We start from the raw sequence: 27,892 nt of genomic DNA, 5'->3' as shown, positions 1-27,892 counted from the left end.
AGAGTGTAGAGGGGGGAAGGAGGGTGGAGAGGAGCAGAGGGGAGGAGAGGGATGGAGGGTGGAGAGGAGAGGATGCTGAAGCAAGTGTAGAGGAGGGGAGGGGAGGGAATGGGAGGGGTGGAGTGGAGGGGGTCACTGAGGACAGTGGTGAGGAGGAGAGTGGAGGTGAGGGGATAGTGGATGGGCAAGGAGGAGTCTGGTTCAGTAGGTGTGGTGTTGGGACTTTTGACAGGTGAGTGTTGCGTGGGACCAGTTTCCCATTTGGCCCTGGTTGTAGTCTGGAGAACACTTTGGTTCGAGGTTCGCACTTGTGACGTGGACTGTTGCTATTACCGCGCCTTGTTCCATTGCACCCCACACTAATAAAGCATCGGATGGCTCACAGGTGGTAGATGGAATTCCATTCGGAGATTTGTGAAGTGATGCACTTTGGGAGGATTAATATGGATAGACAGTATACTTTAAATGGCACGATTTTGAAAAGTTCAGATGTGTCGATAAACACAAATCCTTAAAGGTGGCAGGGCAAGTTGATAAGGTGGTTAAAAAAGCACATGGGTTATTGGATTTATAAATAGAGGAATAGAATACAAAAGCAAAGAGATTATGCTAGAACTTTATAAATCACTGGTTAGGCTTCAGCTAGAGTATTGTGGACAATTCTGGGCCCCACACTTCAGGAAAGATGGAAAGGCCTTAGGAAGGGTGCAGAGGAGGATAACCAGGATGTTCCCAGGGATGAGGGACTTCAGTTATGAGGAGAGGTTGGAAAAGTTAGGATTGTTCTTCTTGGAACAGAGAAGGTGAAGAGGTAACCTAATCGAGGTTTTCAGGATGATGAGAGGTTTTGATAGAGTAGAGAGAAAAACTATTCCCTCTGGGGAGTGGGTCAATAACCAGAGGTCACAGATTCCAAATCAACGACAAAAGGATCTAGAGGGGAGATGAGGAGAAATGTTTTCACTCAGAGAGTTGTCGGGATCGGGAACGCTCGACCTGAAAAGGTGGTGGGAGTTGATTCCATATAAATAATTCTAACAGGGCGTTGGACAGGTACTGGAGGATGTGGGACTCACAGGGTTATGGATATAAAGCGGGGATGTGGGACTCACAGGGTTATGGATATAAAGCGGGGGTGTGAGACTCGCAGGGTTATGGATATAAAGCGGGGGGTGTGGGACTCACAGGGTTATGGATATAAAGCGGGGGTGTGGGACTCACAGGGTTATGGATATAAAGCGGGGATGTGGGACTCGCAGGGTTATGGATATAAAGCGGGGGTGTGAGACTCGCAGGGTTATGGATATAAAGCGGGGGGTGTGGGACTCACAGGGTTATGGATATAAAGCGGGGGTGTGGGACTCACAGGGTTATGGATATAAAGCGGGGATGTGGGACTCGCAGGGTTATGGATATAAAGCGGGGGTGTGGGACTCACAGGGTTATGGATATAAAGCAGGGGTGTGGGACTCACAGGGTTATGGATATAAAGCGGGGATGTGGGACTCACAGGGTTATGGATATAAAGTGGGGGGTGTGGGACCCACAGGGTTATGGATATAAAGCGGGATGTGGGACTCACAGGGTTATGGATATAAAGCGGGGATGTGGGACTCACAGGGTTATGGATATAAAGCGGGGGTGTGAGACTCGCAGGGTTATGGATATAAAGCGGGGGGTGTGGGACTCACAGGGTTATGGATATAAAGCGGGGGTGTGGGACTCACAGGGTTATGGATATAAAGCGGGGATGTGGGACTCGCAGGGTTATGGATATAAAGCGGGGGTGTGAGACTCGCAGGGTTATGGATATAAAGCGGGGGGTGTGGGACTCACAGGGTTATGGATATAAAGCGGGGGTGTGGGACTCACAGGGTTATGGATATAAAGCGGGGGTGTGGGACTCACAGGGTTATGGATATAAAGTGGGGGGTGTGGGACTCACAGGGTTATGGATATAAAGCGGGGATGTGGGACTCGCAGGGTTATGGATATAAAGCGGGGGTGTGGGACTCACAGGGTTATGGATATAAAGCAGGGGTGTGGGACTCACAGGGTTATGGATATAAAGCGGGGATGTGGGACTCACAGGGTTATGGATATAAAGTGGGGGGTGTGGGACCCACAGGGTTATGGATATAAAGCGGGATGTGGGACTCACAGGGTTATGGATATAAAGCGGGGATGTGGGACTCACAGGGTTATGGATATAAAGCGGGGATGTGGGACTCACAGGGTTATGGATATAAAGCGGGGGGTGTGGGACTCACAGGGTTATGGATATAAAGCGGGGATGTGGGACTCACAGGGTTATGGATATAAAGCGGGGATGTGGGACTCACAGGGTTATGGATATAAAGCGGGATGTGGGACTCACAGGGTTATGGATATAAAGCGGGGGGTGTGGGACTCACAGGGTTATGGATATAAAGCGGGGGGTGTGGGACTCGCAGGGTTATGGATATAAAGCGGGGATGTGGGACTCGCAGGGTTATGGATATAAAGCGGGGAGGTGGGATTCGCAGGGTTATGGATATAAAGCGGGGGTGTGGGATTCGCAGGGTTATGGATATAAAGCGGGGGTGTGGGACTCACAGGGTTATGGATATAAAGCGGGGGTGTGGGATTAAGACCGACTGCTCTCGCCAAGAGCCAGCACAGGCACGATGGGCCGAATGGCCTCCTCCTGCACTGTAAGTTTCTATGATGCTATGATTCCATGCCCCTGTGCCCATTTCATGCTCCAAGCAGTGTGAGACTCACCCTACTCCACCTCACTCTGCTTTGAGACTAGGCCCAGATGTGTCCTGTTCACACTATGCCTGCAGTGTGAAATCAATCAGCAGTTTGAGAAGTCACAGGAAGCAATGCAGGGAAACACTGACCAAGGAGCTGAAGTGTGATTGGTGAAGAAATGGACGAGGGGAATGTTTGCGAGTCACTTACCTCCTTGCTTGGAGTATGCTTCAGTAGAAACTGGAAGTGCGGGTCCCTTCCAATGCAGAGGGTAGATGGAGATGGCATAGCGTTTCATGGGCTCGATATTCTCTGCAAGGATGAACAGCATGTGTGCAAGGCTTTATTGATGTACTAGTAGTCATTTGAAATATGTATCAGGATTAATCTATCAATGGCAGCATACGATACAGTCCCATTCAGGGCTTGAAATGGAAATGGTGAAAACAACGGTAAGGTATTCACATAACCCACAGGCTGCCCCAGCAATCAGCCGAGCACACCCTCTGAAAGGCCACACACGCCCAGTCAGGCACCTCTCCACATCCCGACCCTCTTTACTATTGGCCTTGAATACAGCAGGAGATGGGGAGTGAGAGTGAGCCAGCAACCAATAACCTGTTCTTTCTGAATTGGACTCACATCCCCTCCAAACGAGTTAAAGCACCAATTTTGATGCTGAAACAAGCTTCCAGCCCAATTGTTCCAAATATCTTTGTGCTTTTTTTAATGCGGTCCTGCAGTTTCTCGCGGTTTGTTTTAAGAATCGAAAGAAATTGCATTGATGGGAACATTTGGAACATGAAGAAACCATTCAGCCGCTCGGGCATGTTCTGCCATTTAATGAGATCATGGCTGATCTGCACCTCAACCCTATTTTCCCGCCTTTGCTCCATATCCCATGATACTCATATCAAACAACAACCTATCAATCTCGGTGTTGACATTTTCAATTGGCCCCCAGCATTCACAGCCTTTTGGGGGAGAGAGTTCCAGATTTCCACTACCTTTTATGTGAGGAAGTGCTTCCTGACATCACTCCTGAGCGGCCTGGCTCGAATCTTAAGGTGATGCCCCCTTGTTCTGGACTCTCTCACCCACCAGAGGAAGTAGTTTCTCCATATCTACCCTACCAAATCCTTTATTCACCTTAAACACCTCAATTAGATCACCCCTCAATCATTTCAACTCAAGGGAATACAGCCTAGTCTATGCGATCTGTCCTCATAATTTAACCCTCTAAGACAGGGTATCATTCTGGTGAATCTGCGCTGCACTCCCTCCAATATAACCTTCCTGAGGTGCGGGGTCCAGACTGAACACAGTGTCCAGATGGGGTCTGAACAGAGCTTTATATAACTGTAACATAACTTCCACCCCATTGTATTTCAGCCCCCTTCAGATAAAGGCTAACATTCCATTAGCCATTTAAATTATTTTTTGTACCTGCCTATGAACTTATAGTGATTCCTGTATTTGGACACCCATGTTTCTCACCATTAAGAAAATATTCTGATTTATCTTTCTCAGGTCCAAAGTTGATGACCTCACACTTCCCCATGTTGAATTCCATCTGCCACAGTTTTGCCCACTCACTTAATCTATCAATGTCCTTCAGTAACTTTCCGATCCCATCTACACTACTTACTGTTCCTCCTAACTTGGTGTCATCAGCACACTTGGATATACAACTCTCTATTTCTTCTTTCAATCATTCATAAATATAGCGAAAAGCCGAATCCCCAGTACAGATCTCTGGGGAACACCACTTATCACATCCCGCCAATCAGAGCACATTCCCTTTAGCCCCACTCTCTGTCTCCTGCCTCCCAACCAATCACCAACCCATGTCACAAGGTTACCTCCAATCCCATACAATCTCATGTTTGCTTACAATCACTTGTGTGGAACTTAATCAGATGCCTTCTAGAATTCCATATAGACAACATCCATAGACACTCACTTATTTACCTTAATAGTTATCTTCTCAAACAATTCAACTAAATACTAAAATCGGCTGTGTGGTTGATAACACATCTCAGTGTCCTACCATTTAATGTGTATTCCCTTGCCTTGTTAGCCCTCCCCAAATGCATTACCTCACACTTCTCCAGATTGAATACCGTTTGCCACTGTTCTGTCCACCTGACCAGTCCATTGATATCTTCCTGCAGTCTACAGCTTTCTTCTTCACTATCAACCACACGGCCAATTTTAGCATCATCTGCAAACTTCTTAATCGTACCCCCTACATTCAAGTCTAAATCATTGATATATACCACAAAAAACAAGGGACCTCGTACTGAGCACTGCGGAACCCCACTGGAAACAGCCTTCCAGTCACAAAAACACCCATCAACCATTACACTTGGGTTCCTGCCTCTGAACCAATTTTGGATCCAACTTGCCACTTTACCCTGGCTCCCATGGGCTTTTAACTTTGTGACCAGTCTGCCACCTGGGACCTTATCAATAAATCCATATACACTACATCAAACGCACTACCCTCATTGACCCTCCTTGTTACCTCCTCAAAAAATTCAATCAAGTTTGTCAGACATGACCTTCCCTTAACAAATCCACGCTGACTGTCCTTGATTAATCCGTGTCTTTCTGAATGAAGATTTATCCTGTCCCTCAGAACTTTTTCCAATAATTTTCCCACCACCGAGGTTAGGCTGACTGGCCTGTCATTACTTGTTCTATCCCTTTCTCTCTTTTTAAATAAAGGTACAACATTAGCAGTCCTCCAGTCCTCCGGCACCACACCTGAAGCCAGAGAGGATTGAAAAATGACGGTCAAGACCTCTGCTATTTCCTCTTTTGCTTCTCTTAACAGCCTGGGATACATTTCATCTGGGCCTGGGGATTTATCCATTTTCAAAGCTGCTAGGCCCCTTAATACTTCCTCTCTCACTATGTTTATTTCATCAAATATTTCACACTTCTCCCTGATTGCAATGTCTGCAACGCCCCTTTCTTTTGTGAAAACAGATGCAAAGTATTCATTAAGAATATTTAATGTAGAGTGTAGAGGAACAAAGGAAGCTTGGAGTGCATGTCCACAGATCCCTGAAGGTAGCAGGCCAAGTAGATAAGGTAGTTAAGAAGGCATACGGAATACTTGCCTTTATTAGCCGTGGCATAGAATTCAAGAGCAGGGGGGTTATGCTTCAACTGTATAAAACACTAGTTAGGCCACAGCTAGAGTACTGCGTGCAGTTCTGGTCAGATGTGATACTAGAGAGGGTACAGAGGAGATGTACGAGGACAAAAAGAAAATACTGCAGATGCTGGAAATCTGAAATAAAAACAGAAAATGCTGGAAATACTCAGCAGGTCAGGCAGCAGCTGTGAAGAGAGAAACCGAGTTAACGTTTCAGGTCGATGACCTTTCGTCAGAACTGGAAAAAGCAGGAAATGGAACAGATTTTTAATTAAAGTGTAGGGGCTGGGAAATGGGGGAGGGGATGAAAGAACAGAAGGGAAGGCCTGTGATAGGCTGGAAGGCAGGAGAGGTTAAGAGACATTGAGAGACATGAAGAGATATTCAAGGCAAAAGGGGATGGTAATGAGACAGGTTAAGAAACAAAGGATGGCTCTAGATGAAGTGTAAATTGCGCTGGCAGAATGAAGGACAGTTGCCCTGTGGGAGAGAAGAACAGAACAAAAGTGTGGATAAAAAATATATATATATGTTATAATCTGAAACTGTTGAACTCTATGTTGAGTCCGGAAGGCTGTAAAGTGCCTAATCGAAAGATGAGGTGCTGTTCCTCGAGCTTACGCTGAGCTTCAGTGGAACAATGCAAGAGGCCGAGGAGGGAGAGGTCAGAGTGGGAGTGGAGCGGAGAATTTAAGTGACAGGCGACCGGAAGCTCAGGGTCCCCCTTACGGACTGAACGGAGGTGTTCCGCAAAGCGGTCACCCAATCTGCGTTTGGTCTCCCCAATGTAGAGGAGACCATATCGTGAGCAGCGAATACAGTATACTAAATTGCAAGAAGTACAAGTAAATCGCTGTTTCACCTGGAAGGGGTGTTTGGGGCCCTGGACAGTGGGAAGGTGGGAGGTATAATGGCAGTCGAGGGCCGTGTCCACCACTGTGGAGGGGAATCCTCGGTTGAGGAAAAAGGAAGACATGTCGGAAGCACTGGTATGGAAGGTGGCATCGTCAGAGGAGATGCGGTGGAGACGGAGAAGCTGGGAGAATGGAATAGAGTCCTTACAGGAGGTGGGATGGGAGGAAGTGTAGTCCAGGTAGCTGTGGGAGTCAGTGGGCTTGTAGTGAATGTTGGTCAATAACCTATCCCCAGAGATGGAGACGGAGAAGTCGAGGAAGGGAAGGGAAGAGTCGGAGATGGACCATGTGAAGGTGAGGGAAGGGTGGAAATTGGAAGCAAAGTGAATGAAATTATCTAGTTCAGGGCGAGAGCAGGAAACAGCACCGATACAGTCATCAATGTACTGGAAAAAGAGGTGAGCGAGAGGACCTGTGTCGGACTGGAACAAAGAGTGTTCCACATATCCCATGAAAAGGCAGGCATAGCTAGGAGCCATGCGGGTTCCCATAGCAACACCTTTGATTTGGAGGAAGTGAGTGGAGTCAAAGGAAAAGTTGTTCAATGTGAGAACAAGTTCAGCCAGGCGGAGGAGGGTGGTGGTGGATGGGGACTGGTCGGGCCTCTGTTCAAGGAAGAAGCGGAGCGACCTCAGGCCATCCTGGTGGGGGATGGAGGTGTAGAGGGATTGTATGTCCATAGTGAAAAGGAGGTGGTTGGGGCCAGGAAACTGGAAACTGTAAAAGTGGCGGAGGGCGTCGGAAGAGTCACGGATGTAGGTGGGAAGAGACTGGACAAGGGGAGAAAAAATAGAGTCAAGAAAGGAAGAGATAAGTTCTGTGTGGAGTTTGCACATTCTCCCCGTGTTTGCGTGGGTTTCCTCCGGGTGCTCCGGTTTCCTCCCACAGTCCAAAGATGTGCGGGTTAGGTTGATTGGCTATGATAAATTGACCCTTAGTGTTAAGGGGATTAAATACGTGGGGTTACGGGGATAGGGTGGGATATGTGTTGGTGTAGGGGTTACGGGAATCGGGTGGGATATGTGTCGGTGCAGGCTCGATGGGCCGAAATGGCCTCTATCTGCACTGTGGGGTTTCTGTGAACAGGCTGAAACGATGGGTCTACCAGGGCAGTCCTACTTGTGGATCTTGGGAAGGAGGTAGAAGCGGGCTGTGTGGGGTTGGGGAACTATGAGGATGGCGGCCGTGGGGGAAGATTGCCAGAGGAGATGAGGTCAGTGACAGTTCTTGGAAACGGTGGCTTGATGTTCGGTAGTGGGGTCATGGTCCAGGCGGAGGTAGGAGGAGGTGTCGGAGAGTTGGCGTTCAGCTTCACGAGATGCACGAGGATGCTGCCTTGACTGGAGAATTTTAGCTATGAGGAAAGACTGGATAGGCTGGGTTTGTTTTCTTTGGAACAGAGGAGGCTGAGGGGAGACCTTATTGAGGTGTATAAAATTATGAGGGGCCTAGATAGAGTGGATAGGAAGGACCTATTTCCCTTAGCAGAGAGGTCAACAACCAGGGGGCACAGATTTAAAGTAATTGGTAGGGGTTTAGAGGGGATTTGAGGGGAAATTTCTTCACCCAGAGGGTTGTGGGGGTCTGAAACTCACTGCCTGAAAGGGTGGTAGAGGCAGAAACCCTCACTACATTTAAAAAGTACTTGGATATGCACTTGAAGTGCTGTAACCTACAAGGCTACGGACCAAGAGCTGGGAAGTGGGATTAGGCTGGATAGCTCTTTGTCAGCCGGCGCGGACACGATGGGCCGAATGGCCTCCTTCCATGCTGTAACTTTCTATGATTCTATGAAATTAGTCAGACATGACCTCTCTTAACAAAGCCATGCAGACTCTTCTGGGTCAGTTCATATTTGTTCAAATGCTCAGCCACTCTGTCCTAACAGATTCTGGTAACTGCCCCAAGATTGATGTTAAACTGACAGGTCTGTAGTTACCTGGTTTCACTAAATCTTTATTGTGTTCAAGAGGGTCCAGTGAAGCAGAAATTCACTGACCCCAACAATATCCCTCAAAGCGTTCGATATGGAAGGTGATAAAATTAGGTTATTACAAAACTGGTGAATTCTGACAGAATTTAAACACATGTTGCATCAGGAAGTTTTATAGAATCATAGAATGATACAACACAGAAGGTGGCCATCGTGCCTGTGCCGGCTCTTGGAACGAGCTCTCCAATTAGTCCCACTCCCTTGCTCTTTCCCCAGAGCCCTGCAAATGTTTCTCCTTCAAGAATTTATCCAATTCCCTCTTGAAAGGTATTATTGAATCTGCTTCCACCGCCCTTGCAGGCAGCGCATTCCAGATCACAACAACTCGCTGCGTAGAACAAATTCCTCCGATCTCACCTCTGGTTCTTTTACCAGTGAGAAGGAATTATTTAATTCACACATTAGACAACTCAAGTCAGTGAGTTGAAAAGGAATCTGGCGCAGGTGGCCTTCTATGGCAGGTAAGACAGTAAATCAGCAATGGGATGTCTTCCATGAGGAGACATTTCAGGTATTCCTATGAGGGGGAAAGGAAGGGCATCCAAAGCTAGAGCTCCCTGGATGACTAAAGGTATTGCGATTAAACTGAAACAAACAAAGGGGGCTTATGATAAATGCCAGACTCATAATACAGTAGAGAACCAAGCTTAATACAGAAAGTAGAGAGGAGATCGGAAAAGAAATAACAGGGCAAAGAGACAGTCTGAGAATAGATTAGCAGGTAACATAAAAAGGAACCTTAAAGTCTTTTATAAATGTGTAAATAGTAAAAGGATAGTCAAAGGAAGGGTGAGGCTGATTAGGGAGCAAAAAGGAGATCTTATGGAGGCAGAGGGCATGGCTGAGGTACTAATTGAATACTTTGCATTGTCTTCACGAAAGAGGATGCTGCCAATGTTACAGTATCATAGAATCATAGAAAGTTACAGCACGGAAGGAGGCCATTTCGGCCCATCGTGTCCGCGCCGGCCAACAAAGAGCTCTCCAGCCTAATCCCACTTCCCAGCTCTTGGTCCGTAGCCCTGCAGGTTACAGCATCCCAAGTGCACACCCAAGTACTTTTTAAATGTGGTTAGGATTCCTGCCTCTACCACCCTTTCAGGCAGTGAGTTCCAGACCCCCACAACCCTCTGGGTGAAGAAATTTCCCCTCAAATCTCCTCTAAACCTTCCAACAATTATTTTAAATCTGTGCCCCCTGGTTTTTGACCCATCTGCTAAGGGAAATTGATCCTTTCGATCCACTTTATCATAATTTTATACGCCTCAATAAGGTCTCCCCTCAGCCTCCTCTGTTCCAAGGAAAACAGACCCAGCCTATCCAATCTTTCCTCATAGCTAAGATTCTCTACTCCCAGCAACATCCTTGTAAATCTCCTCTGTACCCTCTCTAGTGCAATCACATCTTTCCTGTAATGTGGTGACCAGAACTGCACGCAGTGCTCTAGCTGAGGCCTAACTAGTATTTTATACAGTTGAAGCATAACCCCCCCCCCTGCTCTTGTATTCTATGCCAGGGCTAATAAAGGCAAGCATTCCGTATGCCTTCTTAACCACCTTATCTACCTGGCCTGCTACCTTCAGGGATCTGTGGACATGCACTCCAAGGTCCCTTTGTTCCTCTACACTACTCAGTGTCCTACCATTTAATGTGTATTCCCTTTCCTTGTTAGCACACCCCAAATGCATTACCTCACACTTCTCCGGATTGAGTTCCATTTGCCACTGTTCTGCCCACCTGACCAATTCATTGATATCTTCCTGCAGTCTACAGCTTCCTTCTTCAGTATCAACCACACAGCCGATTTTAGTATCATCTGCAAACTTCTTAATCATACCCTCTGTATTCAAGTCTAGATCATTGATATATACCACAAAAAGCAAGGGACCTAGTACTGAGCCCTGCGGAACCCCACTGGAAACAGCCTTCCAGTCACAAAAATACTCATCAACCATTACCCTCTGCTTCCCGTCTCCGAGCCAGTTTTGAATCCAACTTGACACTTTGCCCTGGATCCCATGGGCTTTTCGTGACCAGTCTGCCATGTGGAACCTTATCAAAAGCCTTGTTAAAGTCCATATGCACTACATCAAATGCACTACCCTCATCTACACTCCTTGTTACCTACTCAAAAAATTCAATCAAGTTTGTCAGACATGACCTTCCTTTAACAAATCTGTGCTGACTATCCTTGATTAATCCTTGGAGGAGGTAGTACAGAACTGGATAGGATAAAAATAGATAAAGAGGTTGTGGCAAAGCCACTAAGAGACTCTCACTGTGACTTGTATAATTGCCTTTAATCATGTTTATTACCTTTCAATGTTGGCTCTGGTTAAACAGAGCTAGATCGACAAAATCGCGATCTGACGCGATGACGTCATCACGTGGGTCATGTGACGTCCCCAATGGCGGGAAACATGATGACATCATGACGTCAGAGGTAGAGGGCGTGGTCAACCAGTCCTCGTGTGGAGTGATAGTGAAAAGACCTGTTTAGAGCTTCTCCTGCATTTTCTTGTTTTGTAAAGTTTTAATACATTAAACTCAGTTTGTTAACTTCTAGTGAGTTTATAGATTCTTTGCTAGGAGTGCAGAGACTCCTACAAGGTACTTAAAACGGTTGGCAGTGCTCAAATTAGATAAGTCACACGGTCATAGGAACATATGGAGGAGGTGATTCAGCTCCTCGAGCCTGTTCTACCATTCAATGAGATCATGGTTAATCTGTAATCTAACTCCATCCACCTGCCTTGGTTCCATATCCCTTAATGCCCTTGGCTAGCAAAAAATCTATCAATTTCAGATTTAAAATGATTGATTGAGCTAGCATCTATCACTTATTGTGCGGAAGAGTTCTCCACGTTTACCACCCTTTGTGTGAAGAAGTGTATTCGAAATTCTTTCCTGAAAGGCCTGGCTCTGATTTTAAGGAGATCGCCCCTTGTCGGAGACTCCCCACCAGCAGAAAGTTTCTCTCTATCCACCCGATCAATTCCTTTCAAAATTCTAAAAAACCTCAATCAAATCACCCCTTAACCTTCTATATTCCAGGGAACACAAGCCTAGTTTATGTAATCTCTCCTCATAATCTAAACCTTGGAGAACTGGTAACATTTTGGTGAATCTACACTGCACTCCTTCTAAGGTCAATATATCTTTTCTAAAGTATAGTGCCCAGAACTGAACCTAGTCCTCCAGAAGTGGTCTAACCAGGGCTTTGTAGCAAAACTTCTTCCCCTTTATATTCTAGCCCCCTAGTTGTAAAGGCTAATGTTCCAATTTCCTTTTTGACTATTTTTGTACCTGACTACCTCATTTTAGTGATTTGTGTATATGGACCCTTAAATCTCTTTGGACCTCCACTGTTCCTAGCTTTTCACCATTTAAGTAATATTCGGATCTATCCTTTTTTGGTCCAAAATGGATGAGCTCACACTTACCTGCGTTGAAATCCATCTGCCACAGTTTGGCCCACTCACTTAATCTATCAATGTCTCTTTGTAATTTTATGTTCCCATCTACACTACTTGCTATGCCACCAATCTTTCTGTCATTAGCAAACTTAGATATAAAGTGTTTTTTTCCTTCATCCAAGTCCTTTATAAATATAGTGAATAGTTGAGGCCCCGGTACAGATCCTTGTGGGACATCACTTGTCACTTCCTTCCAATTCAAGTACATACCCATTATCCCTACTCTACTGCCTAACCAGTCTCCTAACCAGGTCAACAATTTGCCTTCAATTCCATGAGCTATAATTTTAGCTAACAGTCTCTTACATGGAACTTTATCAAATGCCTTCTGGAAGTTCATATAAACAACAGCTATATACATTCCCTATCTACTACTTTAGTTACTTCCTCAAAAAATTCAATTGGGTTCGTTAGACATGACCTACCCTTTATAAATCCACATTGGCTCTCTCTAATCAGCTCAAATTTCTCTCAGTGCTCAGTCACTCTGTCCTTAATTAGAGATTCCAACAGATGTTAGAGTAACAGGTCTATAATTTCCTGGTTTTTCTCTCTCACCTTTCTTAAATAATGGAGTTACATTTGCAATTTTCCAATCTAAAAGGAAAATTCCTGAATCGAGATTGCTTTGGAAGATTATGGCTGAACAATCTGCAATTTCCTCACCGACTTCCTTTAAAACCCTGGGGTGGAAACCATCAGATTCTGGGGATTCGTCAGTCTTTGGTGCCATTATTTTTTCTAAAATTGTTTTCTTGCTTACATTAACTTTACTGAATTCCAGTCCTTGATTCATTATTAATTTCTCCATTTGTCAGGTGTAATTATCCTCTTCCTCTACTGTGAAGACTGACATAAAGGATTTAATTTTAACATTGAGGAGTGTGTGGGTTTGTGTGTGGGTGAGGGGTTAAATTCGGTGAAAATGTCAGCGTCTCCAGAACCCGGCTCCAACACACTGACTTCCGGGTTTAACTCGGGTGCGTTCGGCTGCTTGCGGGTAACCCCCTCCGGAGACCCGGGTTAGCGATTAGAATATTTAAATCACTGAATTGCAGCAATATTTAAACCAGCATTTAAATTTAACAGCACAGGTTTCCTGGGTTTCCTGAAACTCACCATTGAATCCAAACAAGTTGAGAACGGCAATTCATGGGGCTCATTAAAAGTCAGGCAAATCCTCCAATACACGCTCAGTGCTCACTGCTGCTTTCTGACCTCCCTCTGGGAAAGGCTGTGCTCAGGGTACATGTGGTGAGAGGCTAATTTGTGCACTTTGGAGGTATATCAAGATCAGGATGGGTGGCATGGTTGCCTTAGATTGGACCTCGGATGAGGAGCAAGGTGACCATCAGCAGCAGCAACAGCCCGCTGTGGAGAGACCTGCAGGTGGTCAGCACAGAGGGCAGCAGCATAGAGAGGGAACCAGCAGAGAGAGAACCAGCACAGAGAGGGAACCAGCAGAGAGAGAACCAACACAGAGAGGGAACCAGCACAGAGAGGGAACCAGCAGAGAGAGGGGAGCAGCACAGAAAGGAGCAGCACAGAGAGGGGAGCAGCACAGAGAGGGGAGCAGCAGAGAGAAAACCAGCAGAGAGGATACCAGCAGAGGAATGGGAACCAGCAGAGAGGGAACCAGCAGAGGGGGAACCAGCAGAGGGGAGGAAACTAGCAGAAAGGGAACCAGCAGAGAAAAGGAAACCAGCAGAGAGGAAACCAGCAGAGGAGAGGGATCCAGCAGCCATGGAACCAGCAGAGGAGAGGAACCAGCAGAGGAGAGGGACCAGCAGAGGAGAGGGATCCAGCAGAGGAAAGGCACCAGCAGAGGAGAGGGACCAGCAGAGGAGAGGGATCCAGCAGAGGAAAGGCACCAGCAGAGGAGAGGGACCAGCAGAGGAGAGGGACCAGCAGAGGGGGGCGAACTCACAGGAGGCACTACCCATGTCACAGGGTGTACAGGCAGAGGCTGAGTTTCCTTGACCTGTCGGAACACCAGTGTCTCAGGAGGCACAGGAAGTCACGTCAGGTGGCGACAGACACCTGCAGCCTCCTAGAAGAAGACCTGCTCCCTGCTGGACCTGGTGGCCATGCATTACCAGTGGCTGTCAAAGTCACCAACACCCTCAACGTTTTTGCCTCTGGATCCTTCCAGGACTCTGCTGGGGACATAACTGGAATCTCCCAGCAGCCCAGAAATACAAAAGACAGTAACTGATGGCTTGTTTGCCAGGGCCGGCAATTATGACAACTTCGCTTGCGATGATCCAGTCAGAATGAGCGGGCACTCGGGTTTGTGGCTCTGGCTGGCTTCCCACAGGTACAGGGCGTCATCGACTGTACACACGTGGCAATCCAGGCACCCCCAGATCACCCAGGAGTATTCTTGAACCGCAAGGGCTTCCACTCCATCAATGGGCAGCTAGTGATTCTTTCGTCCTGCAAAAGTTCAAGCACCCTGACGTCTTCGGACCTGGAAGCAGACTGAAGGGGTGGCTGCTAGGAGACAAGGGATACCCACTTCAAACTTGGCTGATGACACTTGTCAGAAACCCAACCAATGAAGCCCAAGAGCAGTGTGATGATACCCATATGACAACCAGGTGTGTCATTGAGCAAGCGATCAACATGCTCACGATGCACTTCAGGTTCCTGGACAGATGTGGAGGCTCCCTTCATTTGTGTCATTTTTCCCACATTACAACAGTGACTCCACTTCAAAAGTACCTCACTGGCTGTTAAGCGCTTTAAGGCATCCGGTGGTCATGAAAGGCGCTATATAAATGCAAGTCTTTCTTTTTTTCTTCAGTATGCACCAGCCAGGGTCTCCAGCATGATTGTGGTGTGCTGTGCTCTGCACAACACTGCGTAGCAGCGAGGACTGGCACTGCAGGAGGAACAAGGCGCAGCACACACATCATCTGTGGACGAATCCAAGGAGGAAGAGGAGGAAGAAGAGGAGGAGGAAGAGGAGGAAGAGGAAGGTGGCAACCCCATTGCAGCACCAGCCGCTCACATTACTGCCTGGGATTCCAGGGATTCCCTTATAGCTGTAAGGTTCAGTTAGTCACTCCCACTGGACCGATGTGACAATAACATCCAATGGCCACTTTCACCTTCCCCCCCACCCCCCACCCCAATCTCACTGACACAAAGCAGTCCTGTAAACACCCACCCACCCATTGCACATCTTCCGTCAGTTCATGTCTTCCCATTCATCAACAAGCAACTGAAAAGCTGAGTTGCCACCCAGCAACCAAGAATGGGAAACATGGGAAAGTGGTGCAAACTAATAAATTTTATCTGATTCTACTAAACAATGGAAATTTAACATAACATTTTCTCATACCCCCGTGTGCATACCCTTGTGCAACTACAAAGCTTCACTCTTCCTTTTCCTACTGCTCCTATGTGGTGCAGCCCCTGTGGCTTCAGCAGAGTTGAGGCAGGCTGCTCCTGTCCCTGCTCTGAATACTGAGATGCACTTGGCCGACGAGCTCTGGGTTTTGGAGCCTGTGAGGGCCCCGCCAAAGACTGCTCCACCTGCACCTGTACAGGGGCAGTCTCGGCCATCGGGAGACAAGGCAGCGTGTGGGGTACTGACTGAGCGGGGGGCAATGGGAGACGGGGCAGCGCGTGGGGTACTGACTGAGCGGGGGGCAACGGGAGACGGGGTAGCGTGTGGGGTACTGACTGAGCGGGGGGCATCGGGAGACGGGGCAGCGTGTGGGGTACTGACTGAGCGGTAGCAACGGGTGAGGAGTGGGAGCACTTTGAGTGGAGTTCCCACTCCCATGTCCCCTTTCGCCATCATCCCTCTCATGGGTCAGCCACACTTCACTGCTGTCACTGCTGGAGAGCACTTTGGTGCAGATCAGTGCGGCACTGTAAGGCCAAGGTGTGATGTATGTAACCTGTTCCACCTTAAGAGAACTACTTTAAGAGATGTACTACTTTCTCTTGGCTGCTGTATACTGTAATACCGGTGGTGACCACACCGGTATATAAGTGTTGTGTAAGGATTTGCTGGGCAGTTCAGCCCTGACCTCCGAATAGTAAAGACCTGTTAAAAGTTATTCTTGTTGTCTGTGTCCAGTGATTGATCCTAAACATAACTGGGACACACAGACTCAACAGTGGCGATGAGTCCGATCTTACCTTGCGGCAATTTTACATCCAAGGCAGCTTCGTCCTCAAAACGGGCGTTGAGAAGAGGCATCCGCCCTCATCATCCTGCTGAGCACCATCGCACGAGAGGCATCGAGAACCCGGCTTAAAAAGAAAAAGAATTCTGACCACGAAGCCCTCCATCAGCGACAGGCAGTGATCATCCCTTCTACCACGGTGGTGGGTAAGCCGATCAGCGACATGAGCAGAAAGTCGGCCGCGTTGACTGTGGAGTAGGGGAGGGAAAATGGAGGAATAAGGGCGGAGAGCTCGACCACGGCCGGTAGAAAGGGCCGGGCTGCAATCGAGGCCGAGAGGCGCAGCGACTGGGGCAGCTTAAGGCTCGAGAGCTGCGGAGAACTCAAACGCAGCCGGTGTACAGGACCGGGCTGCAAGCGGAGCTGCGAGGCAAAGCAGCATCGGGGAGTTGAGAAGCTTAAGGCACGAGAGCCACGGAGAATTCAAACGCAGCCGTTGTAAAGGACCGGGCTGCAAGCGGGGCTGCGAGGCAAAGCAGCGTCGGGGAGTGAGAACCGCTGGGGAGGCGAGAACGGCAGCAGCAAGGCAATCGCCATTGCAGCCAGCGGGGGAAGAAGGCAAACGCGGGAATCCACCATTATAGTCGGCGGGGGAAGAAGACGAGCGCGGGAAAGACCGCCAAGCGCGGGAAGCTGCCATTTTGAAAAAAAAACTTTAAAAAAAAAAAACTTGCAAGGATGCCTAAACATGGGGGCATTAATACCTTTGATAGTGATATCGAAGATTGGACCACGTATGTAGAACGCATGGAAGTTTATTGTAAAGCAAATACGGTACCAGATGATGAGAAAGCACTAACCTTGTTAAGCTCAATGGGTGCGAAGACATACGGGCTATTGAAGCACCTTCTATCACCAAATAAACCGGCGGATCAGACTTTCGCGAATATTGTTACTGTCCTGAAAAATCATTTAAACCCCACGCCGCTGATGATAGCGGAACGATTTAAATTTTACAGGAGAACGCAGTTGAAAGACGAAAGCAACGCTGAATTTTTAATTGAACTACGTAAGCTATCGAAGTACTGTCAGTTTGGAACAGGACTAGCAGATGCGCTGAGAGATAAATTTGTGTGTGGATTGTTAAAAGAAGGAACACAAAAGCGACTGCTTGAGGAGAATGATCTTACGCTTGATAAAGCTGTCACTATTGCAGCATCGCAAGAAGCCGCAGCGAGAGGCACTGCGGAAATGCAGCTACGGTCACCGGAACTCTGCACCAATCAAATGGTCTTGAGTACAGTAAAATGTTATCGTTGTGGAAAGACAACGCACGATCAGAACCAGTGCTGGTTCAAAAATCAGGAATGCAGAAAATGTGGCAGGCTTGGTCACATAGCTAAAGTATGCCGGTCAGGAAAGAAGACCAGCAACAAAATGTCACCGCAGGAAAAGTACAGAAAGGTACACAAGGTGACAGAGAACAGTTCGAACGAACAGAAGTCAGATTCAGACTCCAGCAGTAATGAACTGGGTAGTCTAAGAGTACACAATGTTGGTAAGGAAGCAGACCTCCAAACAATTTGGGTCACACTTCAGATAGCAGGAGTCCAAGTGAAGATGGAATTGGACACTGGATCGGCATTGACGGTCATGAATAAGAAAGATTACAAAAGGTTATTCCCACATATTCCCCTACGGGATACGGAGATTGTATTGAAAACATACACGGGGCAAAGAGTATACCCCATCGGGAAGATAGAGGTAAAGGTAGTCCACAAGGGCAAAGAAAGCCGAGGCATGGACTTATATGTGCTACCTGAGGGAGGTCCACCACTACTGGGACGGGAGTGGATTAGGAAAATAAATATGGACTGGCATTCCTTAAAAGCACTAACGGTAGATTCCGGTACAAAAGATGTCAAACCTAAACGATTGTCCAGAATATTGGACGATGCTAAAGAGGTGTTCCAACAGGGACTGGGAACACTGAGAGGAATTACGGCAAACATCAAGGTTGAAGAACATGCAAACCCGAAATTTTTCAAAGCCAGACCGGTACCTTATACAATACGACCTGCTGTGGAAGCTGAGCTGGAAGGGCTAGAACGTTCAGGAGTACTGTCTAAGGTAGACTGGAGTGAGTGGGCCACACCCATTGTCCCCGTCATGAAGCGCTCATCGAGCAACAAGTCGGGGGAACCGGGGAAGGTTCGCATCTGTGGAGATTTCAAGATCACTGTTAATCCGGTGCTTCACACGGTGCAGTATCCGCTTCCGCGGATTGAGGTTATCTTCGCTTCGTTGTCTGGCGGGAAACACTTCACCAAGATAGACCTGGCGCAGGCGTACTTACAGATGGAAGTTGAGGAAGAGTCACGCCAGTATCTCACGATCAACACGCATAGAGGCTTGTACCGGTATAATAGACTGGTTTTTGGAGTGGCATCGGCTCCAGCAATTTGGCAGAGGGCCATGGAGCAGGTATTACAGGGAATTCCAGGTACACAATGTTACCTGGACGATATTCTGATTACAGGAGATGATGATGAGGAACACCTTGCAAACTTGGAACTGGTGCTCACCAGATTGAAAGAATATGGTCTTCGAGTTAATCGCCAGAAATGTGAATTCTTTCAGAAGCGGATCTCGTACAGTGGTCATGTCATTGACCAGGAGGGGCTTCATAAGTCTCCTGACAAGATTGAAGCTGTTGTGAAGGCTCCCGCTCCGGATAATGTATCCCAATTGAGGTCGTTTCCAGGGTTGATTAACTATTACCATAAGTTTCTGCCAAATTTATCCACGGTGCTGCACCCGCTGAACGCTCTTTGGCAGAAGGGAGTACCATGGAAGTGGAGCGAGGACTGTAAGAGGGCCTTTCGCAAAAGCAAGGCATTGATCACCTCAGAGGAAGTGTTGGCTCACTTCAACCCAACGCTGCCTATTCGTTTGGCTTGTGATGCTTCTCCATATGGTATTGGGGCAGTACTCTCACACAAGTTGCCAAATGGCCAGGAGAGGCCAGTTGCGTTCGCATCCAGATCATTGACCTCCGCTGAGCGCAACTATGCTCAGATAGATAGGGAGGCTCTCAGCCTTGTGTGGGGAGTAAAGAAGTTTAATCATTACCTGCAGGGCCAAAAGTTTACGCTTCTGACAGACCACCAGCCGTTGGTATCCATTTTTAACCCTAAAAAGGGTGTTTCGGTGATGACAGCACAGAGACTCCAGAGATGGTCCCTTTTCCTAGGGGCACATCAATATCAGATAGAATTCAAAGGTACAAAGCAGCATGGTAATGCTGATGGGCTGTCGCGCCTGCCACTACCTACAGAGGAGGAGGCACCGATGGTTGACCCTGTTGAGTTATTTCACTCGACCATCATCGAATGTTTACCAGTCACCAATGCAAGTATTGAAAGAGAAACCAGGAACGACCCGACACTGTCCAGGGTCTACGAAGTGACAGTGAAGGGATGGCCAGCACATGGTGATCCACTGTTACCGGCATTCTCAGCAAGACGAGAACAGCTGTCCGTCTGTCAAGGAACATTGATGTATGGAACAAGGGTGATTATTCCTCCTAAGTTAAGAGAGAGAGTTCTAAAGGAACTGCATGAAGGTCATCTGGGGGGAGTCAAGATGAAAAGCCTTGCTAGGGCTTATGTGTGGTGGCCGGGTCTCGACCAACAGATAGAGGAGCTGACGAAAAGCTGCTCAGGGTGCCAAAAAGTGCAAAATGCACCTCCGATTGCACCGCTGCATCCATGGGAATGGCCTTCAACCCCATGGCAACGTGTACATATTGACTTTGCTGGTCCTTTCGTGGACTCCATGTTTTTAATTGCGGTGGACGCACATTCTAAATGGCCAGAAGTGATTAAGATGACTACCACTACCTCGGAAAAGACGATCGCGGTGTTAAGAATGATATTTGCAAGAAATGGATCGCCAGAACAAATATGTTCAGACAACGGACCGCAGTTCGTGTCAGAAGAATTCCAGAGATTCATGAAGAATGGGGTGAAACATTATACCTCTGCCCCATATCATCCGGCTACAAACGGGTTGGCCGAGAGATTTGTACAAACGTTCAAAAAAGCGATAAAGGCCATGAACGAAGATCAGATTCCACTACAACACAAGGTGGACAAATTCCTACTGGCATATCGAAACGCCACCCATACAGTGACAAACCAAACTCCTGCCATGATGTTCTATAACAGGAGGTTGCGGTCCAGGTTGGACTTGTTAAAACCAAATGTGCGGAGGGAAGTTGAAAACAAACAGTTCCAGCATATAAATAACAAGACCACTCGGAGTTTCGAAATAGGACAACCAGTGTTAGCCCGGGATTATAAAAACGAGAAATGGCAATCTGGAACAATTCGGGCCAGACAAGGACCCCTGATGTACACGGTAGATGTTGGTGAAAATGTAATACGGCGTCATGCTGACCAACTGGTAGAATCGAGAACAAGGGTCGAACCCATGGTTACGGCAGAGACAACCGTGGAAGAAGTTAGTGAACCTGAAGCATCTACCTCAGAAGTGAATGTACCTGATGATGATGTCCAATCCATAAGAGACCAACTAGATGAGTCACCCCAACAACGAGAAGCAGAGACCCCTGAAAGGCGTTATCCAACTCGAATCAGGAGGCCTCCTCAGAGACTGAATCTTTGAACTGTTTTGCATGAAGTTGTATATATGTTATTATGTTATGTTAAATGGGGATATAACTGTTAAGCTAAAAAGGGAGGATTGTGGTGTATGTAACCTGTTCCACCTTAAGAGAACTACTTTAAGAGATGTACTACTTTCTCTTGGCTGCTGTATACTGTAATACCGGTGGTGACCACACCGGTATATAAGTGTTGTGTAAGGATTTGCTGGGCAGTTCAGCCCTGACCTCCGAATAGTAAAGACCTGTTAAAAGTTATTCTTTTTGTCTGTGTCCAGTGATTGATCCTAAACATAACTGGGACACACAGACTCAACACAAGGCTAGGGTATCTGTCATCCTATTTAAGATGCCAAACAGGCTGGTATCCAGAGTCTGTACGGCCGTGGTCTAGGCCTGCATGGACTCGTGTTTGCCGCGTTTGATGTTCCACGGAGTTGGCCACTCTATCCATGGAAGAAGACATCCTCGCAATTCCCTGTGACGTCCTCCCACTCATGCTTGAGCCGGACTCCTCCATTCTCTCTGTAATCATGGGCAGTGTGCCTGGAAGGCTTGTCAATGATTCCCTTTTTCATCTATGGCCCCTGGGGCACAGCCTCTGTGTCCAGCTGAGCAGAGTTTGGAGAGGGCTTTGCCCTCCGACGCGGACTCTCCACAGCTGTCCCTGCCACCACCGTCTGCTCTTGCTCACTTGTGAAATCTGAGTCACCAGGTGAAACTCTCTGTCTAACTGGCCCCACCGAAGTGGGAGTATCTGAGCTGGTGCATGGTCTGCACGAGTCCTGTGATGGTGCTCCCTCAGAGATTTTGTCATCCCAAAGTCCACTGACTGCTGCTGTACACGTGAGGACCCTGGTAGAGAGAAAAGACATGAATGAGTCCTGGCAAGGTAAGAATGTGGCAACTTAGTATTATGAAGATGATCATATTTCACTCGTTGTTGAAATCAAGTCAACATGACTGAGTGTTGTATGAGATGTGAGTCACTGAAATTTAATGTGTTACCAGGTAGCTGGGAGGTCCCTGTCTCACCATCTCCGATGGCCTGGGTGCCAAACTCCACTGATCTTCAGCGCGCCCTCCTCTGCAGTTGTTCACAGTGCGATCTGTGGAGGACCACCTCTGGCTCTCTCCCTCTCTCTCAGGTCCTGTGCTCTCTTCTCCTGCAAGGAGGAGAAGAACAGACCTGTGAGTGAGGGTAACTGCATGTGTTCACCCGATGGACGCAGTGCATTTGGTGAGGGTGTGTATCAGGGAGAGGCATGACATTACATAAGGATGAGGGTGAGTGGCAGTGGTGGATGGATAGATGGGGATGTGAGGAGGTGCACAGAAAGAGAAGGATGGGTGCATCTGCAAGGTAAACGGGTGTGAGGAGTGATGTGATGGAGTAGACTTGTCAAGGCAGTGTGAGGGGGTGGGGTGATGCGCACAGCAGGATGTAGGTGAATGTGGAACTGTACTCACCTTTCCTGACCTGGTTAGGTCATTAATGCGATTCCTGCAGTGAATCCAGGAGCGTGGCTCAAGGCTCCTGCTGCTGACCAGCTCCACCCACGCCTTCTTGGTGGCAGCAGCAGGTTTCTTCCTCCCATTGCTGGGGAAGAGTATCTCCCTCGGGCTCCTCACTGTCCCCAGCAGTACATCAAGGGAGGCACCATTAAAGTGGGGCGCAGCCTTTGAGCTTCCTCAATCCATTGTCACACCTTGTCTCCTCTTGCTTCCAACTCCAAACTCCTCCAAATTCCATCTTTGGATTGGCCCTTTAACTACTGGAGTTGAGATCGCATCGCGCGGGTCCTCATCATGCCCGATGCCATGCAATCAACGCCAAACCCGGAAGTAAACTGATAACGAGGTGGCTGCATTAAAATACCACAGACAGAAACTTCTTCCAAGTTCCGCTCCCGATATCCCCCCTGCCCCCCGCCTCCCCTCCCCCACCCCCACTCCGAACGCGTCTCCGAGTTATTATCGGGGCCATAGAGTACAAAAGCAAAGAAATTATGCAAAATGTTTATACGTCACTGGTTGGGCCTTAACTGGAGTACTGTGTTCATTTCCGGGCAGCACACTTTAGGAAGGATGTCAAGGCCTTGGAGAAGGTGCAGAAGAGATTTACTAGAATGGTTCCAGGGATGAAAGACTTCAGTTATGTGGAGAGGCCAAGGAAGCTGGGGTTGTTCTCCTTAGAGCAGAGAAGGTTAAGAGGAGATTTAATAGGGGTGTTCAAAATGATGAGGCTTTTTGATGGAGTAGATAGGGAGAAACTGTTTCCACTGGCAGGAGGGTCGGTAACCAGAGGACACAGGTTTAAGATCATTGGCAAAAAAAGTACGGGGGAGATGAGGAGAATATGTTTTACTCAGCGAGTTGTTATGATCTGAAATTCACCGCCTGAAAGGGAATTGAATAAATAATTGAAGAGGATAATTTTACAGAGCTATGGGGCAGACCCGGAGAGTGGGCCTGATTGGATAGCTCTTTCAGAGATCCAGCACCGGCAAGATGGACCGAATGGCCTCCTTCAGTGCTGTATTTTTCTATGATTCTGGACACTTGCTTCCTACCTTGTAGCACGGAACTAATGCTGTGAGGCGACTCTTTCTTCCAGCTGATTTCACAGGCAATTCCTTCCGACATTTCACACCATTCTATCACGTAGCCAATCACTGGGGCTCTGGGGACAGACCACTCGATTCGGAGACTGTGCTCATTAATCGGAAGTGATCGACACATTTAGGGAAAGGGGAGCAAAGGCTGAAATAGAAGGAGAAAGAGCAAGTAATCCACTGATCCGAGACTGTGAATTAACAAGCCACATATCAGAGACACTCCCCTCCCTCCCCCTGTCCCTTCTCCCTCCCTACCACTCCCCCTCCGTGCCTCCCAATCTCTCCCTCCCTCCAACCCTCCCTCCCTCCCTCCCTCCCACTCCCCCTCCGTCTCTCCCTCTCCTTCTCTCCACCTCCCTCTCTCTCCCTCTCCCTCTCTCCCTTTCTCCCTATCCCTCTCCCCATCCATCTTTCCCTATCCTTCTCTCCCTCTTCCTCTCTGAATCTCCCACTCCTTCTCCCCCCTCCCTCCCTCCCCCTCCATCTCCCCCTCCCCCCTCCGCCCTCTCTCTCCCTCCCCCCTCTCCTTCCCCCTCCCTCCCCCTCCCCCTCTCTCTCCCTCACTCTCACTCCCCCCTCCCTCCCCTCCCCCTCTCCTGCCCCCTCTCCCTCCCCCCTCCTCCTCCTCTCCCCCCTCCTCCTCCTCTCCCTCCCTCTCCCTCCCTCTCCCTCTCCCTCTCCTCTCCCTCCCTCTCCCTCCCTCTCCCTCTCCTCTCCCTCGTTCCTATCCCCTGTGTCGGACTCGGACTCTCCACTTTGTGGCTGCAATAACTGTGCGGAATGCAGATGCTGGAACCTGCCCATTCCCCGCGGACGGGGAGGTCCTGTGTGCAGCTTGCCTGTCTGGCGGAGTGTTTTCACTGCCAGCTGTGCTGCAGGGGATTCCCCGACACTATTGTAAGCTCGAATGCAGATGCTGCCATCTCCTGGTGCTGAGATTCTGCAGCTCAGGTTCGTTGTGTTGCACAAAGTGATCTCGTGATGTTTGCTGTGAGGCTCAAGCCTGTGGGTCACCCTGTAGCCCCTGATTCTCCCGTTCACTTCCGACTCTCTCAGTTCCTGGGGAGACATTAAAAATGTACTCAAAACCTCACAAGAGAAGACCTGAAGTGACCTTGGCCAAACGCTGCCCAGGTCACCTGAGTTACACCTGCACAGCTTTCCACCATTATTTCAGTCCTCAAATGAGCAGCATCATCCAATCATATGGCAGGATTTCCCTTATCCCAGTCCCACAGAGCCAGGATCACACACCCCATCCCAGCCCATCCCGGCCAAAACCAGGCCAAAACCAGCAGCTCGCGACAAGAAGGTGTGGTTGGAGGTAGCTGAGGATGTGAGCAGCAGGAGCATTGAGCCCCGGTCTTGGATGCAGTGCAGGAAGCAGTTTAATGACCTAATCAGGTCAGGAAAGGTGAGTACATCTGCTGCTTCACCTACACCTTGTGATTTAAGCCCCCTCGCCTTCACTCGGTCTCGCCAAGCATACTCCATCACATCACTCCTCAGATGCATCTATCTCATAGTCACCCTCACCGAATGCACTGCATCCATCGGGTGAACACCTCACCTTCACTCACTCACGGTCTGTTTTATCGCCCCTCGTAGGAGAAGAGAGCGCAAAACACAAGGGAGAGGAAGAGGACTGGAGGTGGCCCGCCACAAATAGTCCCGCTCACTGATGTAGAGGAGGAGGAGGCCCTGGAGATAAGAGACACATCTGCGTCCCTCTCAGTCGGAGATGGAGGGACAGGGAAATCGCAGATAGCTGGTGACAGAATTACAAATACCTCTGCCACACATACTGACTTTGTTTCATCAGTGACTGACATATGACAAGACTGATTATGGTGATTGTCAAGATTGTGACTTTGCCACAGCTAAATCATATCCATTCTTTTGTCTTCCAGGGCCGTCACACGTACGCCTTCACAACTCCCACACACCCCACTGTCCCAACTCACCCCACTGTCCCCACTCACCCCACAGTCCTCACACCCCCCGCAGTCCCCACTCACCCCACAGTCCCCACTCAGCCCGCAGTCCCCACACACCCCGCAGTCCCCACACACCCCACTGTCCCCACACACCCCACAGTCCCCACTTAGCCCGCAGTCCCCACACACCCCGCAGTCCCCACACACCCCACTGTTCCCACACCCCCCGCAGTCCCCACACACCCCACTGTTCCCACACCCCCCGCAGTCCCCACTCACCCCCCAGTCCCCACACCCCCCGCAGTCCCCACACCCCCCGCAGTCCCCACTCACCCCACAGTCCCCACTCAGCCCGCAGTCCCCACACACCCCGCAGTCCCCACTCACCCCACAGTCCCCACTCACCCCGCAGTCCCCACTCACCCCACAGTCCCCACTCACCCCACAGTCCCCACACACCCCACTGTTCCCACTCACCCCACAGTCCCCACTCACCCCACAGTCCCCACACACCCCACTGTTCCCATTCATCCCACTGTCCCCACACACCCCACTGTTCCCACTCACCCCACAGTCCCCACACACCCCACTGTTCCCACTCACCCCACAGTCCCCACTCACCCCACAGTCCCCACACACCCCACTGTTCCCACTCACCCCACAGTCCCCACTCACCCCACAGTCCCCACTCACCCCACTGTTCCCACTCACCCCACAGTCCCCACTCACCCCACAGTCCCCACACACCCCACTGTTCCCACTCACCCCACAGTCCCCACTCACCCCACAGTCCCCACACACCCCACTGTTCCCACTCACCCCACAGTCCCCACTCACCCCACAGTCCCCACACACCCCACTGTTCCCACTCACCCCACAGTCCCCACTCACCCCACAGTCCCCACACACCCCACTGTTCCCACTCACCCCACAGTCCCCACTCACCCCACTGTTCCCATTCATCCCACTGTCCCCACACACCCCACTGTTCCCACTCACCCCACAGTCCCCACTCACCCCACAGTCCCCACTCACCCCACAGTCCCCACACACCCCACTGTTCCCATTCATCCCACTGTCCCCACACACCCCACTGTTCCCACTCACCCCACAGTCCCCACACACCCCACTGTTCCCATTCATCCCACAGTCCCCACTCACCCCGCAGTCCCCACACACCCCGCAGTCCCCACACACCCCGCAGTCCCCACACACCCCGCAGTCCCCACTCACCCCGCAGTCCCCACACACCGCACAGTCCCCACACACCCCACAGTCCCCACACACCCCCGCAGTCCCCACTCACCCCGCAGTCCCCACTCACCCCGCAGTCCCCACTCACCCCACAGTCCCCACACACCCCGCAGTCCCCACACACCGCACAGTCCCCACTCACCCCACAGTCCCCCACACACCCCGCAGTCCCCACACACCGCACAGTCTCCACACACCCCACAGTCCCCACACACCCCACAGTCCCCACACACCGCACAGTCTCCACACACCCCACAGTCCCCACTCACCCCGCAGTCCCCACTCACCCCGCAGTCCCCACTCACCCCACAGTCCCCACTCACCCCACAGTCCCCACTCACCCCGCAGTCCCCACTCACCCCACAGTCCCCACTCACCCCGCAGTCCCCACACACCCCACAGTCCCCACTCACCCCACAGTCCCCACTCACCCCACAGTCCCCCACTCACCCCACAGTCCCCACTCACCCCACAGTCCCCACTCACCCCACAGTCCCCACACACCCCACAGTCCCCACTCACCCCACAGTCCCCACTCACCCCACAGTCCCCACTCACCCCACAGTCCCCACTCACCCCACAGTCCCCACTCACCCCGCAGTCCCCACACACCCCACAGTCCCCACTCACCCCGCAGTCCCCACTCACCCCACAGACCCCACACACCCCGCAGTCCCCACTCACCCCACAGTCCCCACTCACCCCACAGTCCCCACTCACCCCACAGACCCCACACACCCCGCAGTCCCCACACACCCCGCAGTCCCCACTCACCCCACAGTCCCCACTCACCCCACAGTCCCCACTCACCCCACAGACCCCACACACCCCGCAGACCCCACTCACCCCACAGTCCCCACACACCCCACAGACCCCACACACCCCGCAGACCCCACTCACCCCACAGTCCCCACACACCCCACAGTCCCCACTCACCCCACAGACCCCACACACCCCGCAGACCCCACT

General features: G+C 49.8%; 1 protein-coding gene across 1 annotated transcript in view; it reads right to left on the bottom strand.

Annotated features, from left to right (window-relative positions):
* Window positions 1-27,892, bottom strand: part of LOC147103060 (granulocyte colony-stimulating factor receptor-like) — a 348,122-nt gene that overhangs the window by 71,054 nt on the left and 249,176 nt on the right. Inside the window, 4 exon segments of the mRNA XM_085962336.1 lie at window positions 2,947-3,048; window positions 23,688-23,844; window positions 23,846-23,877; window positions 24,572-24,791. Of these exon segments, the coding sequence (XP_085818462.1) occupies window positions 2,947-3,048; window positions 23,688-23,844; window positions 23,846-23,877; window positions 24,572-24,791 (511 nt within the window).

This window comes from Somniosus microcephalus, chromosome 20 (assembly GCF_052327205.1).
Source record: "Somniosus microcephalus isolate GS21.2 chromosome 20, FLI_Smic_1.0, whole genome shotgun sequence".
Lineage (NCBI taxonomy): Eukaryota > Metazoa > Chordata > Chondrichthyes > Squaliformes > Somniosidae > Somniosus > Somniosus microcephalus.
Note: the sequence above shows the minus strand (reverse complement) of the source record. Positions and strands in the feature narration are given on the sequence as shown.